Genomic DNA, 17,261 nt, shown 5'->3' with positions numbered 1-17,261 from the left:
AAAAGTCCACATTAGCGATTAGTCTCTGCTGTTATCAGGAGAAAGGGAAAATGGAACAGGCCCCTCTGCTGCTTCTATCATTCAAGCTTTTGTCCTGATAGGCTTGTTTTCACTGGCAACAAACTGTGGGAGGGCTACGGAACTGGCAGAGGTGAGCATTAGGACAAGAGCGCAGTAACAAAAGAAGAGCCAAATGACGTTTTCCTGTACAGTGATGATAAAGCTAAAAAGATAACAAATAACCGGGAGAGAGGGAGAGGTAACGATGGAATAGTCCTTGATTGAGAAACTTGATGAGAGTAGATGTTGTCCTCTGATAAATAGACCGTAGAGTGTTAAAGGAAACATGGATGCAGCGACTGGCTTCCTCCCCTGGCTCAGTGCCAGAGGGGAGACAACAGAGCTCTGTAACACTCACAGCTCAAGAGAATACGATTAACTCTTTATGTGTGTGTACTGTGGCTTTACTGAAGTGTTTACATTAGGGAAATGAGCCTCTTTGGCTATCACCGGCCTCTTCTTTGAAGGTTGAGTGACCGTAAAAACACACACACACACACACACACACACACAAACACACACACACACACACACACACACACACACACACACACAAACACACAGGCATTACTGACGCTCGCTGTCATTGGCAGCAGTCACAGCGGGCTGATTTTATTGGTACTATGAGCTTGTTGGTAACAGCCTTGGCATTTGGTCCTGGCTATTTTCTGGATTGTGATTGGGGTTTCAGGTAAGTATTACTGTATAATTAGGGGCATTGCCATTTAGTAATTTGCACCTCTAGAATACCATCATATATTTTACTGGTGTGAACACACACTTGCAGTCATTGCACATTAGGAGTCCCTGAGCAGTGTGTGCAGTTCCCAAGGAAACAGGACCCTCCTAAAGTTTGCCAGCTGAAGGAAAAAAAAAAAAAAAAAAAACAGGAAAGTAGACTACTACTCCATTTCTGTTAGCATTCATAGTGTGTCCATATTGAAAATATTGTGATACTAATGAAATGGTTCCTTCATATCAGAAAAGGCTTTTTTACAGTATTGCAAGAGATGCAGCAAAAAACCTTTTTAGTAATATACAGTAACATGTACATTTCTACTATTCATCAATATAACATTCTGTTTTAATTATGTTCTTCCAAATCACTTCAGAATTGACTTTTTTTCTCAAAATATTACAATATATTTATAAAATATATTTTCTCTCTTAAAACCACAACTTTGTATTGAAATATTATGACTTTATTCTCAAAATATCACTATGTTCACACATTTGATGCCAACATCAATCAATGCTCAATCAATTTTAATACTTACTGTGATTTCAGTCCAAAACACGAGCAGCACATTAAGCATCACATTTGGCTGACTCTTTGCTGCTCTTTTCTTCCAGCCCATATTTTTCTCCCATAAGCCACTGCTACTGTACCTATGCTTCCAACACAAACGTGACACCATCTTAACTCCATGGATGTAACACGGTACTCCCATTGCAGTTGCACCAGTGCCTCATTGTGCTTTAATGAGGCCAATCTGGTTCTGATCCACAGTATGTTTTGTGATGTAAGCTACATGTGTGAATGATGGAGCCCCACTGGCACTCTATGGCAGTTGTAGGATACTCTGCTTACTGTTACCTCGTGCCTAAGGATAGGACACAGTACTAGATTTCTTTTCTTCACAAAAATTTCAAATGTTTCTTAATCAAATACCCCTGTCTAATTTAAATCCAGTCATACCCATTCTTGTTTTATAGTGCTGAAGTCCTGATCTGTAATGGCTGTCGTATTACATGCCTGGCTGGTGAAATTTCAGAGGCACAGGTTCTTTTTGGTTTGTCTGATGTTTTCCCCATTCAACCTCATTCTGATATACATCGGTTTGTCTACTTGCTTGATGAGTTTTAAAAGAAAATCTTTTATAATGTCAAAGGCAAATGTCAGGAAGGTTGAGAGGACTGTGTTCAGTATTGTGAGAGGTCCGCTGCCTCCCTCATGTTACGGATTACTTCACTCTCAAGTCACGCATCAATGCCTTTTGCAGCTATAGTGTGTGTGTGTGTGTGTGTGTGTGTGTGTGTGTGTGTGTGTGTGTGTGTGTGTGTGTGTGTGTGTGTGTGTGTGTGTGTGTGTGTGTGTGTGTGTGTGTGTGTGTGTTTTTAAGTCTGGTCCTAATTAGCACTATTGAGTTCAATAATTATTGTAATAAGTGAATTCCCTCAGAGATTGTGGATAATGAGTTTCTGACTTTGTATGTGTGTGTGTGTGTGTGTGTGTGTGTCTGACTGACAGAACTAGTTTAGACCCCTGACAGAAGACTGGGGTAATGAGTGTAGATACCATGTTCGTACCTATACATCCATCTGTATATAAAGAACGCAAGTACAAAAAAGGTGTGTGTGTGTGTGTGTGTGTGTGTGTGTGTGTGTGTGTGTGTGTGTGTGTGTGTGTGTGTGTGTGTGTGTGTGTGTGTGTGTGTGTGTGTGTGTGTGTGTGTGTGTGTGTGTGTGTGTGTGTGTGTGTGTGTGTGTGTGTGTGTGTTGCTTCTTTCAGGGCCTCTGTTTAGTCTCCTGGGTATTTAGACAATTTTGCTCTTAGTGTGCAAAGATGAGAAGAGATAGACGCCTTAATTTGCCGCATCAGGGATCCACAATCTGCTTCTTTTTGTTTCCCTCTACGCCTCTGTCTCATACAGACATTTAATCACAGTGTTTTGAGCTATTTTTAGCTGTTAATGTTCTTTAGTGAGTGTGTGGTCTGAGTGTGGATCTGTGTGTGTGTGTGAGATGTTTGCTGTTTCGATCAATGTTATGGATCCCGTCTTTTGTTGGCGCAGCTGGCTCAAATGTTAATCCAGATGAGTGATTGTGTGTGTGTGTGTGTGTGTGTGTGTGTGTGTGTGTGTTTGATTGATTATTTATAGCTGTTCCATTTCTTCTCCCTGTGGCTCACTGACAGGCTGTCATTGTTGTTTTTGTGTCTCTTTGTTGTGTGTGTGCGTGTGTGTGTGTATTTGTCTATTCTTGTTTCATGCAGAGCTTGTCAGGGTTTTTCTGAATTCAGCCATACTTGTCTTGGGAATGTTTTACTTCTCTGTGATAATGGAGAAGATACTCGTTAAATGTTGACACACATATTTGGTCATGCAATATTTAGGTCAGCAGCCAACAATTTTACCTATTGTGTGGTCTGTCTGAAGGCTTTATCCTCTGAGGACCATGAATGTCTTTAGAAAAATAATTTCAATTCCTCCAATAATTGTTTGATTTCAATCTGGACCAAGCCAATGGACCAGTCAACCAACAGACATTGCTGTCCGTAGCAATGCTGCTAGAATGGCTAAAAACTAATATACTACAGCATTCTGGTCTCAGTTAAACTCAAGCTTGCAAAAAATACCTTATAGTTCTCTATCTGGAATTCTTGAAAAACAAAAATGTAAAACCGAACTGTTGTTTTGGCCTACAGTACGTTAAAATTCTTAATTGGCAAGAACCAAAGTGTCTGTACTGTGTCAGAGATTCGACAACAGAGACAGAGCTGTGGCTGCCCAGTAAAGTCAGTCATTAGCAAAGTAGAGACAGAAATGTAGGAAACATGCCAAATCAAAATCCAGTAGTAGTGTTCCTGGGATGTCCTTTTTTTTATTTATTTTTTTTTTTACTGTATGTGACAACGAAAAGTTAAATATCTTAATGGGGAAGGACTGACTATTGCAAAATGTGCAAATAAATACTGTAGATGTGATAGTCATAATACTTAAACTTAAAATACTTAAGTTCTCTTCTCTATATTTAAATTGCCAACCAATGTTGTAGTCCACATCATACTGTATATACTTTCTTTCTTTCTTTCTTTCTTTCTTTCTTTCTTTCTTTCTTTCTTTCTTTCTTTCTCTTTCTTTCATACTTTCTTGTTATTTCTTATCTGTCAAGTGTTACACATGACACTTCTGACCTATACATATTGCACACAATAAACTGACGGAATTGAGTGTAAACGGAGAGAAAAGTACAGAAGAATGACCACCCACCCTTTTACGATACAGCTGCAACACACGCACACACACACACACACACACACACACACACACACACACACACACACACACACACACACACACACACACACACACACACACACACACACACCCACACACCTCCTCCTGTCATATCCACTTTACGTTAATAATTGGCTTATGTGGGATCTGTGGTTTTAGATACTTTAACCTCCGTGTCAAGGTCTCCTCCAGTAATAAAAGGGACTCATCTGTCTGCAAGCTGTGTTCTATGTCCCACTGTCTATTATAAGGTGGTCTGAGTCAGTGTGCTGCCGCTGAATTGGACTATTCTAATGTCTTTAATTCCTTCCTGGAAGACCCTCTTCAATGACGCCTCAAGGCCTGAAAGAGTGCCAAAAAGTGCTGTTGTCAGCTCTGTGTGTGTTTTTTTGTAGCACCATAACGACGTGTGGTGAAAGGATTATTGTGAGTGATAGAAGTGGGTGTGGTTCTTAATGCATGGTTGAGAGGAACCATGTGTGAACCTGAGCTAGTACAGTAGGTTGTTTTTAAACTGTGTGTGTACAGTATTTGTTTCTAGAGTTACTGTGGGTGTCTTTGTGATGTGCCCACTGTCCCTACGGCAGCTGTATGTGGATGGGGATTTTTCTTGCTTTTTAATGACTCTATAGTGTGTGTGTGTGTCTGTCTGTCTGTCTTTGTTGCTGCATCCCATAGGGAGTCTTTGGTCCGGTCTCAGTGTGTGAGTGGGAGTTGATTTGCATCCCCTGAAAATTTAACGGGGGTTAGCATGTGTGGAGGTGGACCGAGTGCTCTGATAGTGCTGGCTCACAGTTTTTTTCCGCAGTTTAAAGTGATTACCTCCCCACTGTGTCCACATTGACCCTCTGAAAGCCTGAGATTAACAACGGTGCCGTGTTCCAGATCTTCTGTTTTATGAACATTACGATATGTAAGAACATTGTACCCTCACTTCTTTAACAGCTACATCTCCTCTAATCAGCCGCCTTGCCTGCAAGGCTTTCTGTCGTACTGCTGGCAAACAAGTTCAACTGATCCTAAATTTAAATACTTAGCCCTCGTTCACTGAGTTCAAATATGTTCAGGTGCAGTAACTGCTTTCCTTTAGACTCATCTAATCAGGGATTATTTTACAATTATTATGTCAGGTGAAGGCAATTAACCGCAATGAACTCACTGTCAGGATGGGAAGCCCAGCAGGACTATGAGTCCTGAGCAGCAGGATTAACAGCTGATGATGAGTGAAATCAGCCAATTCTGCTACATCATCTTCAGTGGCCTTACTTTCACTAGTTTCTCCCGGAACTGGCCTTTTTATGCCTCATTATTTATTTCCTACACATTTTCTGACGTTCTAAATCAACAGCACAAACAAAAAGTGCTGTTGTTTATGTATGAGCTTTGTATTCAGGGCTGTTTAGTTCCCCTCTATAAAGCTGTGTGAATGTATTGTTTGTCTTTTGTGTATCACACACCACTTCATCTACTTTCCTCTACCAGTTAATCAAATTGATGGTTCATTTTAATGCCCCTTTCGGGTAAAGCTGTGTTTGAGGTGTTTGTTTGAATGGGTAAACACGTTATATGTGGTGTTATTTTGTGACCCTGCAGCTGACCAAGGTATGTCTGACGCTGCTCGACTTTGATATGAAAGGGTGAAAATGGGTTTTTGTAATACATTTTTTGCATTATTATAGGGTTCCTATAAAATTAGTATGTAAAATATGTTTTACATAGTCTGTTTACAGGTGTTGCGTAGTACTACTGCACATGCGAACAAACTTGTAAATAACCTCTTGCGGCTCCAGAAGGAGATGCACAAAGTTGGATACATTTCCTCAAGTAATTTCACTTGAATCAGTGTCGCTCAGGCCTGAAGACTAAAAGTATGAGAAGTGACCTCTGTAGTCTGCTCCTCATCTGTGCCTCAGGCTATCGACTTGAGGCTATGTTAGCGGCTACTAGCAAAACACACCCAAATCTGTACAGTGAATCGTTGAATTGTGGGTGTGGGATGCAGGTGCAAGATTTTGACAATGTATGGAATATAAAATACTATATCTCTGGTCCCGCTGCATCGATTTTTATCCTTTTTTTTTTTTTTTTACTGTCCATCGGGAATTTGACATTGTTATAGGAGTATAACGCTAAATTAATGAACACTTTTAATAAAATGATATAATTCTGTGGATTAGCAGTGATGTTTGCGGATCCAGCTTCACAAAACCTGTAGTAAGCTTTGATTCACAACATTTTTAATGGATTCCAATAGAACTTAGTTCCATGGGGAAATAAAAGTTTTCAAAATGTCCTTAAGTTCATTATCCTGGAAACAGCAAAAAACTGAATACAAATTAGTTTGAAGTAATCGTTCCAGAGCTGTCTTTGATTAAACATCTACTATAATAAAGCATATGGTGTTTCTAAGGTCCTATTTCTCAAATAAATTATTATTTTTCTTGGCTTATATGTGGATTTTTTCATTATCCCACTTGAAATGTTTCCCCTTGGAATGATCATAAGGTCAAAGCGGAGTCTGTCTAGCGTGTGGATGATGGATTGTTATACTTGATCTGCACAGTGCATAAAACCATGAAAACATTTGATCAGTGACACCCATTTTACAATTTTGATTTATGATATCATCTTTTTATCCATTCACTAACTGTCTCTTTCTTTTCTTCTCTTTTCTCAGGATTCGCCCTCAGATGGCCAAGGAGAAGATAGAGGGCTGTCATGTGTGCACGCTTGTCACACCTGGAGAACCACAAGTTCTCCTGGGTAAAGACAAGGCCTTCACCTATGACTTTGTGTTTGACATCAACTCAGAGCAGCAGCACATCTACCAGACCTGTGTGTACAAGCTCATCGAGGGCTGCTTCGAGGGCTACAACGCCACAGTGTTCGCTTATGGTCAGGTATGTCACCCATGCTTAGATTTTGATGTAAGGAATTTTATTGATTAATTGATAGAATAGAGTTCCATAGCTTTAGAGCAGCGTGGTGGCCCAATGGTTAGCACTGTGGCCTCACAGCAAGAAGATTCCGGGCCTTTCTGTGTGGAGTTTGTTCTCCCCATGTTTGCGTTTGTTTCCTCCGGGTGCTCCGGTTTCCCCCACCATAAAAAAAAAACATGTACTAGGTTCTCCTATCAGTGCTCTTGATCAAGGCACTGGCTCAGATCTGGAGTTGGTCCCCGGGCTGTATATGGCTGCCCACTGCTCCCTTGAGGGATGGGTTTAATGCAGAGAATGAATTTTGCTACATGTATGTGTATGTGACAATAAAGTACCTTTTAATATGAACTATAAGATAACAAACAAATACACAACAATGAATACCCAACCAATTCTACTCCCAAATCTAGTGGAACAAAACCACATCTTAAACACACAGTCAAGATAGTCCCAATAGACATTTAATCCAGAGTTCCATGGCTTTCTTGGAAAAACAACTATATATGTTTTCTTGATTTCTGATGAAATTATCAGTTTATATTACGTTTGGAACTGAAAAATCATTACAGCTAATTGAAACACTTTGTAGTGGGGGGTGACACAGGGTTTATACATCATACACTGTCTGTCACAATCATACCATTTACTAATGTTCCCAACTCTAATATTGAATATTATATAATATATAATGTATAATATATATTGTGTTATATTTACTGTTTTACATTTTATTGTGCACTTTTATTCTGAAATGTCTCTACAAGGAAGTTCAGCAATCCTTTAGGGGCTTGCTATCTATGTGTCTAGTCCTTATTGGAAAACTGATAATGACATCGCAATTTTGCTGTGTATGCATAGGCTCTGTTACCCAAAACAACTCTTAAATGGGTTGTTTGAATAAAGACACACACACACACCTCAACACACAGTTAATTCAAGTCAAATTACCTGCCAATACATTCACGGAAAAACTGGTTACTGTACATAGATGTAGGACGTGTGATGTTTGGAGCACTCAGGAAATGGGACTTCATTGTGGTTGATGAAATGTGTTTCAGACGGGTTCGGGGAAGACCTACACCATGGGGACAGGCTTCGATGTGAGCCTGGGCCAGCAGGAGCAGGGCATCATCACGCGGGCTGTTCACCAGCTGTTTGAGGGAATCAAGAACAGGAGGGTGCGCGCCCAGGAGGCCGGCAGCCAGCCACCCGAATTTAAAGTCAGCGCCCAGTTCCTAGAGGTAGGCGACACACACGTGTAGATGTGGACGGATGTACATGAACGACCACACTTGATCTCACATTTTTAACAGTGCAGTATTGATGTTCTTGCTTGAATGTGCTGGTGTGACGTGCTGGGATGGATATTAGTCCATATTAACTCTAACCAGATGGGACAAAACAGGGAGGCGAGAGGATCAACCCCCTCTACTACAAACAGGAAGTGACAACCCAATGACAGATGGGCAGGAATGTCTGCTTGTGCTTTGTTGGTCCTGATTAATGTTGTCCATTACCTTTGACATTATTCCTCATCACTGAGGGGTAGATGATAGATAAGAGCGAGGGATGGGAGGGAGGCAGGGATGCTTGTGTAGGAGCAATGAGATAATTTGACAAGAAATCATTTCCTCCAGAGCTTTCTGGCAGGCAAATGTTTGGGTTGTCTCTGGGTGTGTTTGTGAAGGTGCATGATCTGATTACTTTAATCAGCTTTCTGTAATAATAAGATAAATACAAAATCACTCATTTTTGGAGCTTTCTCTTCTTTCTTTCTTTCTGTCGGTCCTGCTCTTTGTTGTTAGTGTGTTTGTTTTTGTACGTTCTCAGGTCACAAGGTTATCTCTGTTGATGGTAAACAGATGTGTGTGTGTGTGTGTTTGGCAGTAGCTGGGAACAGCTGACCTGTGTGGCCCTTGCCCTCTTTGGTTTCTGAGAGGTTATTCTTTTGACCTGTGTGTAAATAAGAAGCAGCTGTGAGAAACGGGGAGAACATGAGGAGCATATGGAAATCCTGCTCATTAAATCATTATGTTTAATGGTTATGTTCTGATAAAAACCGAGTATTGCTGTAGGGTATGTATAATTTGTATAATGATGCATGCGTGTTTGTGGCTTCTGTCGTATTACAGTTGTACAATGAAGAGGTCCTCGATTTGTTTGACGGAACCAGAGATCCAGAGAGTCGGAACAGGAAGTCCAACATTAAGATCCATGAAGACGCCAGTGGCAGCATCTACACCACTGGAGTCACGTCCAGACTGGTGCAGTCAGAGGAGGAGGTGGGTGCTTGTTTCCGTGTGTTGGTGTTGGTTTCACATGTGCGTCATCTGTAGTCCTTAAATTCTTTCAGTCTTGTTCAACATGGAGTGTGTTTTTACACTGTATGAATATATTGGAAGCAGTTATTCTTCTGCTAATGTTTCTTGGTCTAAGGATCATAAAAATGTATTAAACGATTTAAAATATGGTCATTTTTCATTCAATTTAACCCACTGCTTTGCTATGGCTCGGGCTGTATCATATTTTATGCTTATCCTAACACAGTACTTTTTTCATCGCTTTCTTTTGCTTTGTTTTTATCCAAAAGCACATTTAATAATGCGTTCATTAAGTTTCAGTATAGCAATTTTAAATGCCTTCAGATTTTCTTAATAAAATGAGATCATCAGTCTTAAAGGAACACGCCGACTTATTGGGAATTTAGCTTATTCACCGTAACCCCAAGAGTAAGACAAGTCGATACATACCCTTCTCATCTCTGTGCGTGCTTTAACGCTGTCTGACGGCTCCAGCGGCATCAGGCCAGCACAGAACATGCAGGTAATGGTTCCAGTAATCCTACTGCTCCGAATAAGTGACAAAATAACGCCAACATGTTTACATGTTGTAATTTATAGAGTCACAGCGTGTACAAAAAACAACGTAACATGAGACACAGCCGTCTTCTAACTGTAAACAAACCGGGAACTATATTCTCAGGCGGAAGAATATAGTAATTGGGCGGAGTGATATGTTCGCAGCAAGCCTGTCTGAGAATATAGTTCCTGGTTTGTTTACTGTTAGAAGATGGCTGTGTCTCATGTTACGTTGTTTTTTGTACACGCTGTGACTATACAAATCACAACATGTAAATAGGAACATGTTGCCGTTATTTTGTCACTTTTGTCACAATTTGGAGCAGTAGGCTAGTTGGAACCAGTTACCTGCAGGATCTGTGCTGGGCTAAGCTAATGCTGGAGCCATCAGACAGCGTTACAGCACGCACGGAGATGAGAAGGGTATGTATTGACTTGTCTTACTCTTGGGGTTACGGTGAATAAGCTAAATTCCCAATAAGTCGGCGTGTTCCTTTAAATTTTACACAGAAGCTCAAAATGACAAAAAAAAAACTGGAGCTTTTGTTTCAGCTAAAGTTTACGATTAAGTGCTTGGCATCAACAGTTTCAAGGAACGACTGCAAATCTCAGATCATACATGCTTTGATAAGTTTCCTGTTGCCATAGAGTAGTGTTGCATTGCAAAGGGTTAACTGTGAAGACTTTAATGAATGGTTGAGGCCGAGCATGGGAGCTGTCAGAGATCCCCAGTACCCTGAAAATTCTGGCATGAACCATCTGGTGGTCAGTAGTCAGAAACAAAAAAAATAGGTCGAGGATGATAAGGGAGACTTTGCGCTAACATGCTGCCTTCTAAGCCAGACTGGCTAAACCCATCAGGCTATTTTGTGTGAGCGATACCAGACTGTTTCAGGGTGGCTTTCTTGAGAATTTGCCAGATAAAAGGAGTGAATGGAAGAAGGAGGATGTGATTGGTTCAAGAGAGCAGGAGGAATGTCTGTTAGAGATGTGACGAGCCAGTGACAAAGAGGTTAACAGAGGTGTCAGGTGGTGATTTAGGGGGAGGGCTATGGTAAATGCGGTCTGGGACAAGACACTTGTTATTATTTGGTTTCTTCTCAAATAGGTGACAGAGTAGAAAGAAAGATGTGCGCCGATTGTTAAATGGAAGCAGAATGAGAAGAGGAAAAAGGCTGAATTCAGGAGAGGTCATCCATGCTTTAAATTCCCCAAAAAATCAGATAGCTGAGAGACAAGTAGAGACAGATGGGCACTCCTGTGGATGGGAAGAGAGAAAATGTCAAAGCAGGGGGAGGGAGGAGATAGAAGTGTGGAGGTGATGGAGCGTGGAAAGAGAAAAGGAGTTAGGACAAAAATAAGAACATTTTTGCGGTTGGCAGCATTTTGAGTGTGTAGGGATGTAAAAAAAACGGATTAAAGAAAGGTTAAAATCAACAAAATGAGTTTCCAATCTTTATGAAATATGTTGACGCAGGTGTTGAGTTCTTCTCAGAAATCAGCAAGTGATCACAGGCGGTGAGCCAACAAAACAGCGTGGTGTCAACGATTACCATTTGTTTTTGTCTACTTGTTTTTTTTTTTAATCATAGGTTTCTCTTCTACAGTTCAAACTAAAAAGTCCTAACTAAATGTCCTCCATATTGTGTGTTTGCTGCAGCTGCTGCAGTGCCTGAAGCTCGGTGCTTTGTCCCGCACCACAGCCAGTACCCAGATGAACGCCACAAGCTCCCGCTCGCACGCCATCTTCACCATCTACCTCTGTCAGATGAGAGTGTGCCCGCAGGCTCAAATGGTGAGATTTGGTGTTTGGAGTGGAGGGCTGGAGAAAAAACTGAGAATAATAAAAAAAAAAAAAAGACAATTAATGTAGTATTACAGTCATAGTAGCATTAAAGGTGATGAAATAATAATTTTTGAGTAAGACGCTCAAGTTCATGAACTCATTTTCAATTGTTTTTTTGTCCACCCCTGCTAGCAGAACGGAGGAGGTGGAGGTGGAGGTGGAGGAGGAGGAGGAGGAGGAGGAGGAGGAGGAGGAGGAGGAGGAGGAGGAGGAGGAGGAGAAAACGGGGAGTTGAACGGCGTGGACTCCAGCCCCATCGCTCAGCCGGAGTTCGAGACTCTGATGGCAAAGTTCCACTTTGTGGACCTGGCTGGCTCTGAGAGGCTGAAACGCACAGGAGCTACAGGAGAGAGAGCCCGCGAGGGAATCTCTATTAACTGTGGACTGGTGAGACAGAAATACAAAATGAGTGTGTGTTTGTGGGTGGTATGATAGAAAACAAAGAACATGACAAAACATACACCAGCTCTTCCACTGTCTGTCTGTACTCAGATACAGTATGCTTATCTCTCTTCCGCTTTCTTAAATGTCAGCATGTTAATAATAGAACTAGTTTGTGATCAATTTCTGTGTGTGTGTGTGTGTGTGTGTGTGTGTGTGTGTGTGTGTGTGTGTGTGTGTGTGTGTGTGTGTGTGTGTGTGTGTTGTAGCTGGCGCTGGGAAATGTGATCAGTGCTTTAGGAGACCAGGCTAAGAAGGGAGGACACGTCCCTTACAGAGACTCCAAACTCACTCGTCTACTACAGGACTCACTGGGAGGCAACAGGTATATGCACTCTCACACACACACACACATACACACACACACACACGGAGTTGGTTGATATAAAATGAATTGCCACTATTTTGATAGTCGATTACATTTCTGAAGTTTTTCTAAACAAAATGCCACCAATTTGATGGTTCCAGTGAGGACTTTTCTATGCTTTTCTATGCCATATGTAAATAAAAAGAATAATAGTTGTTAGTTGCAGCCCCAGTGCTCTGGTTTGCTTATTGACAGAGGTCCGAGAGTTTTCCTTAAGCCCTCAGTGGGACACACAAGACATGCTGTAGAGCCGTTGATGTTGTTGTGCCTGCTTATCAAAAGGGCTTCTGTTATGTTCATGCTAACAACAAGACATTCTTAGCATTGTTATACTGTATGCACAGTCGTCTAAAAAAACCTTCACGTTTCCTTCCTCTCCAGTCGCACGTTGATGATCGCCTGCATCAGTCCGTCAGACCGGGACTTCATGGAAACACTAAACACACTGAAGTACGCCAACCGTGCCCGAAACATCAAGAACAAGGTGGTGGTGAACCAAGACAAGACCAGCCAGCAGATCAGTGCCCTGCGTGCCGAGATAGCTCGGCTTCAGATGGAACTGATGGAGTACAAGGCGGTGAGAGATGGAGGGATGGGTGGCGATAAGGAAAAAGGAAACATTGTGGGGGAGAGAAATGGAGAAAAAAAAAAGACTTGAAAAAATAAAGACGAGGAGGTGCTCAGAGAAAAAAGATAAAAGGAGCTGGGGAGTGGTGGGGGGGGCATGTTGAAGATGTTTAATGTGGCAGGTTGAAAAATACAAAAAAGACAACACATGGCTGTCAGTGTAACTGATGCAATGAGGTGGTAAGAGAGGGCTGACATAATGGATGAAATTGAGAATAGTAACTGAGCAGAAGAAGAAAAAAGACAACACGAATGGGAGTGAGTGAGGTTGGTATTGAAGGGCGAGTAAGAAAAGCAGCATGAGAGGCTGCAGCAGCTAATTCTTATATCAAATCAAAGATCTTTACTGGAACACACACACATACATTTATACCTTTACTATAGTGCATGCAGAGTATGAGGAAGATTAATCAGCGCAAACGTCAGCATTTTCCAAAGTAATGCAGATATATATTGATCCCGTAGCTGAATGTACACAGAAGCCCCTTACAGTGTATGTGTTCTTCGTATCATGGTTTACATAACATGGACCCTTTTGCAGTAAGAAGACAGAGTCAATAATGATACAAGGAAATGTGACAAGAAATGGGCAGAAGATTTAAAGAAAGTCTGCAAGGAGTCTTCGCTCCTCCGGGTGCCACAAGAAGCAAGGAATCATTTAGCAGGGCTGTCAGTCTATTATGCGATTAAGGGTTTAACCACGGTTACTAAAAGGAAGTGAACGCATAACTATGCCCAGGGACTGCGAGCTGACCTCGATGTGCTAATAAGGGATGTGATGTGACTGGAGTCTGGAAGTAATGGAGTGTTTGGATGGATGGATTGGTTATGTCTGCGAGCCGCGACTGGATTAGACAGTGACTCTCTGTTCGGAGCGTAAACAACAGGATTTTTTTCAGCGTTACTCATTCCGAATATGACAATAGTTGCTTGAAGAGCCACAGACAGACCAACTAATTTTAAAACAATAGCATTGTGTTTGGTTGGACTGCAACATCAAGTATATGCAAGAGTGTGGATTCAGAATCTGCTTAGTTTTTCAGGTCGTTAGGCCCTGGTAATGTTTTCATCCCTAAAATGCTTCTGATGTTCAGGGTCACGGTCATGCTGACTGTTTTGCTTCTCTGCGCAGGGGAAGCGTGTGGCAGGTGAGGATGGCTCAGAGGGCTTCAGCGACCTGTACCAGGAGAATGCAATGTTGCAGAGAGAAAGCGACACACTGCGCCTGAGGGTAAAGGCCATGCAGGAGACCATTGACCACCTCAACACCCGTGTAACGCATCTGCTGGCCAATGAGGTCAGCGCTCTGCTGACCAAGTCAAGTACGTGAGGGAGACATGTAACTGCTCTGAATGTTTAAACACCATACGATCTCTGTTTATCTTAAAGCATCACTATGTAACTTTTCCCGCTTCGGTCCCCCTACAGGTTGGAAGCGTAATTGTCCATTACATTCCATTGTCCAGTTCATTCCAACTACAGATCCGAGGCGACCCGATCTGGCAACCTTGCACAATGTAATGTAATGGACAATTGCGCTTCCAACCTGTAGGGGGACCGAAGAGGGAAAAGTTACATAGTGTTGCTTTAAGTTACCGTTTATTTTTTTTTATTTGATGCATCCTTTTTGAATCGGGTGCTTACCCGAACCTGATTTTTGACTTCTAGGTGAGGGCAATGAGGAGATCGGGGCTTTAATCCAGAACTACATCCGAGAGGTTGAAGAACTTAGGTAAGAGCTCTAAACCTTGTGGGATGCCTTTATTTACTGCCATCACTTGTAGCAGCACACTAACTGAAATAATCAAACCTAAATCTGGGACAGCACTTACTTTACAAACTTCTTTTTTTTTAAGATTATTTTTTTGGGGCAATTCCACCTTTAATGATAGGAAAGCAATGAAAGGGGGAGAGAGAGGGGGAAGACATGCAGGAAATCGTCCCAGGTCGGACTTGAACCCTGGACCTTCTGCGTTTAGGCATGAACCTCTGTGCGCCCGCTCTTCTTGACCTGATTTAGGACTAGGACCTGAAATGAACACCCGACGACGCGCCAAATGCGGGTGAATTTTGCCATTGGCGGGTAAAATGGTCAATCTACCTGCCACCTTGGCAGCCAATGAGAATTGAGTGATTCAGACTTGATTTTTTTTGCAATTGTTGTTCTTTCACATTTCAACCAAGTCAGCCATTTGCTTGGATTTGAGCTAAAAATGTGGTAGCACATTACTGGGGTGAAGAGGCTGGCTGAAACAAGCAACCGACAAAAAGATGAGGATGATTCAAAGAAAAGTAAAAGAAGACGTTTTATTACCAAGTGGACAGTTGGCGACAACGGCAAGGTTCGTGAGGTGCTGATTTACGACGGCAGTACAGAACAAATGTACTGCTGTGACGGTCGTGTGTATGGCTCAGAGAAAGACGTGGAGGAAGAGGAGTGTGTCTGCTCCTTTTTTGTGGACTCAGAGGATATATGATAAAAAATCATTAAATAAAAAGATAAAAAATATGTTTGAGAGTCATTAAATGTATGGATTTCGTTAATAACTTGACAGCACTTAAATGTGTAGTCTTAACAAGCTCAAGAACGATGCTTGTGCATTTCCTGTGTGGCTAGTGGATTTTAAAATCCACCTGCCACAGTGGCTGGTGGCCAAAAAAGTTAACTTCAGTCCCTGCTTAGGGCATTCTTTGTTGTTTAAAGGAATGACATTTTTGGAAAAATGCTTATGTAGGGAGTTACATGAGATGATGTCTGCTACTCTGTTCGGTATGTAGTTGGACCCCTTTAGCTGATCAGCAGACAATGTTGACCACAAATGACAATAATGGCATAATGTTTAATTAGAGTAGAGAAGAGCCATAAGGTCAGTGAACTGACTCAGTGATGTCCGTTACTCGACAATATTTAAATTTGCTAATGTTAGCTAAAATAGACTCAGTGGCTTTAATTAGCTTGTGTTAAGTCAGTTTGAATGTTGTTTCTAATTTCAGAATAATTTTTTTCCCCCCTTCTCAGAACCCAGCAGAAAGAAATGCTAGATTAAAGAGTTGTCTTTTTCTCCCTCTCTCATGCTCCTCTGTCAGAACCAAGCTTCTTGAGAGCGAGGCCATGAACGAGTCGCTGCGACGGCAGGCGCCGCGACTCTCCTCGCGTTCCCCGTTCCCTTCCTCCGCTCACAGCCCCGCCCCGGGCCACCCCCCTGGCTCCTCCCCTGCTCCCTTGTCCATGGAGGCGGAGATGACGGACGTGTTGCGCCGGGCCAAGATGGACATCGAGAGGCTAAAGAAGAAGGAGAGGAGGCAGAGGAGAATGAGGTGAGGGGAGAATCACGTGATAATGTGAACACTTCATACAATATAAAAGAAATCCGGAGAAAAGTCACCGGAGGAGCCAGGTCCACAGAGTTCCAGGAAGCTCTTCTGTCCTCATACATCCAAACATCTCAGCTTGATGTAAATTTTATTTCTCTTTCGTTCCTCTAATCCCTTGTCAATAAATGATGCATGAAGAGTACATCATTGTTCATGCCCATATACTCTTCCCTCCTCATTGCTTCTCTCTTCTAGCTTAAGAGCCACAGCACAAGTCGATTAGTGCTTTGGGACGGCCAGCTTCTGAATAGAATTGGGATGCAGCCAGAGCTGAGTAGTACCGCTGGCTTGGACACAAAAAGGTCTCATTCAGTCGGCCAGTGGGTCATGAGAGAGAAGAGTACACAGCCTAACAGGCTAATTGAGGTTTAATGGGATAGAGATGGAGGTAGAAGAGAATTTTAGAGATTGTACGGGTGATAAGCAGGACGGTTGTAAAAGAGGGAGCAAAGGGGAGAATAAAATTGGCAATCAAATGGAAAGAGCTGAGAGGGCAGGATGAGCTGAAGAAGACTTTGCTAATGACTTCACAGGTCTGACTTTGCCTCGAGCATTTCACTTGGCAACACTCCCAAAGCCTTAATGGTGGTTGTTAGGAGGGTGAGAGATCTCACATACATGAAATATAAAGTGTTTGTAATGCATGGTAATGGACAAAAACACTCATGCTACTGTACGTGAATTGGATAGACTATCAACTACATTTGAAAATAGTAAAGGGAAATAATT

The 17,261-nt window shown here is 42.0% G+C and overlaps 1 protein-coding gene across 1 annotated transcript in view; it reads left to right on the top strand.

Annotated features, from left to right (window-relative positions):
• The window catches only part of kif21b (kinesin family member 21B), a 71,555-nt gene that overhangs the window by 19,884 nt on the left and 34,410 nt on the right, over positions 1-17,261 (top strand). The window contains exons 2-11 of the mRNA XM_028575637.1: positions 6,757-6,979; positions 8,077-8,259; positions 9,151-9,300; positions 11,537-11,671; positions 11,954-12,109; positions 12,373-12,488; positions 12,912-13,107; positions 14,290-14,479; positions 14,826-14,889; positions 16,245-16,475. Coding sequence (XP_028431438.1) covers positions 6,757-6,979; positions 8,077-8,259; positions 9,151-9,300; positions 11,537-11,671; positions 11,954-12,109; positions 12,373-12,488; positions 12,912-13,107; positions 14,290-14,479; positions 14,826-14,889; positions 16,245-16,475 — 1,644 coding nt within the window. The remainder of the gene's footprint in view (positions 1-6,756; positions 6,980-8,076; positions 8,260-9,150; positions 9,301-11,536; positions 11,672-11,953; positions 12,110-12,372; positions 12,489-12,911; positions 13,108-14,289; positions 14,480-14,825; positions 14,890-16,244; positions 16,476-17,261) is intronic.

The sequence above is a fragment of the Perca flavescens genome, chromosome 4 (assembly GCF_004354835.1).
Source record: "Perca flavescens isolate YP-PL-M2 chromosome 4, PFLA_1.0, whole genome shotgun sequence".
In the NCBI taxonomy this organism is placed as follows: domain Eukaryota; kingdom Metazoa; phylum Chordata; class Actinopteri; order Perciformes; family Percidae; genus Perca; species Perca flavescens.
The sequence above is the reverse complement of the archived record's forward strand: the minus strand, read 5'-3'. Positions and strand labels throughout refer to the sequence as shown.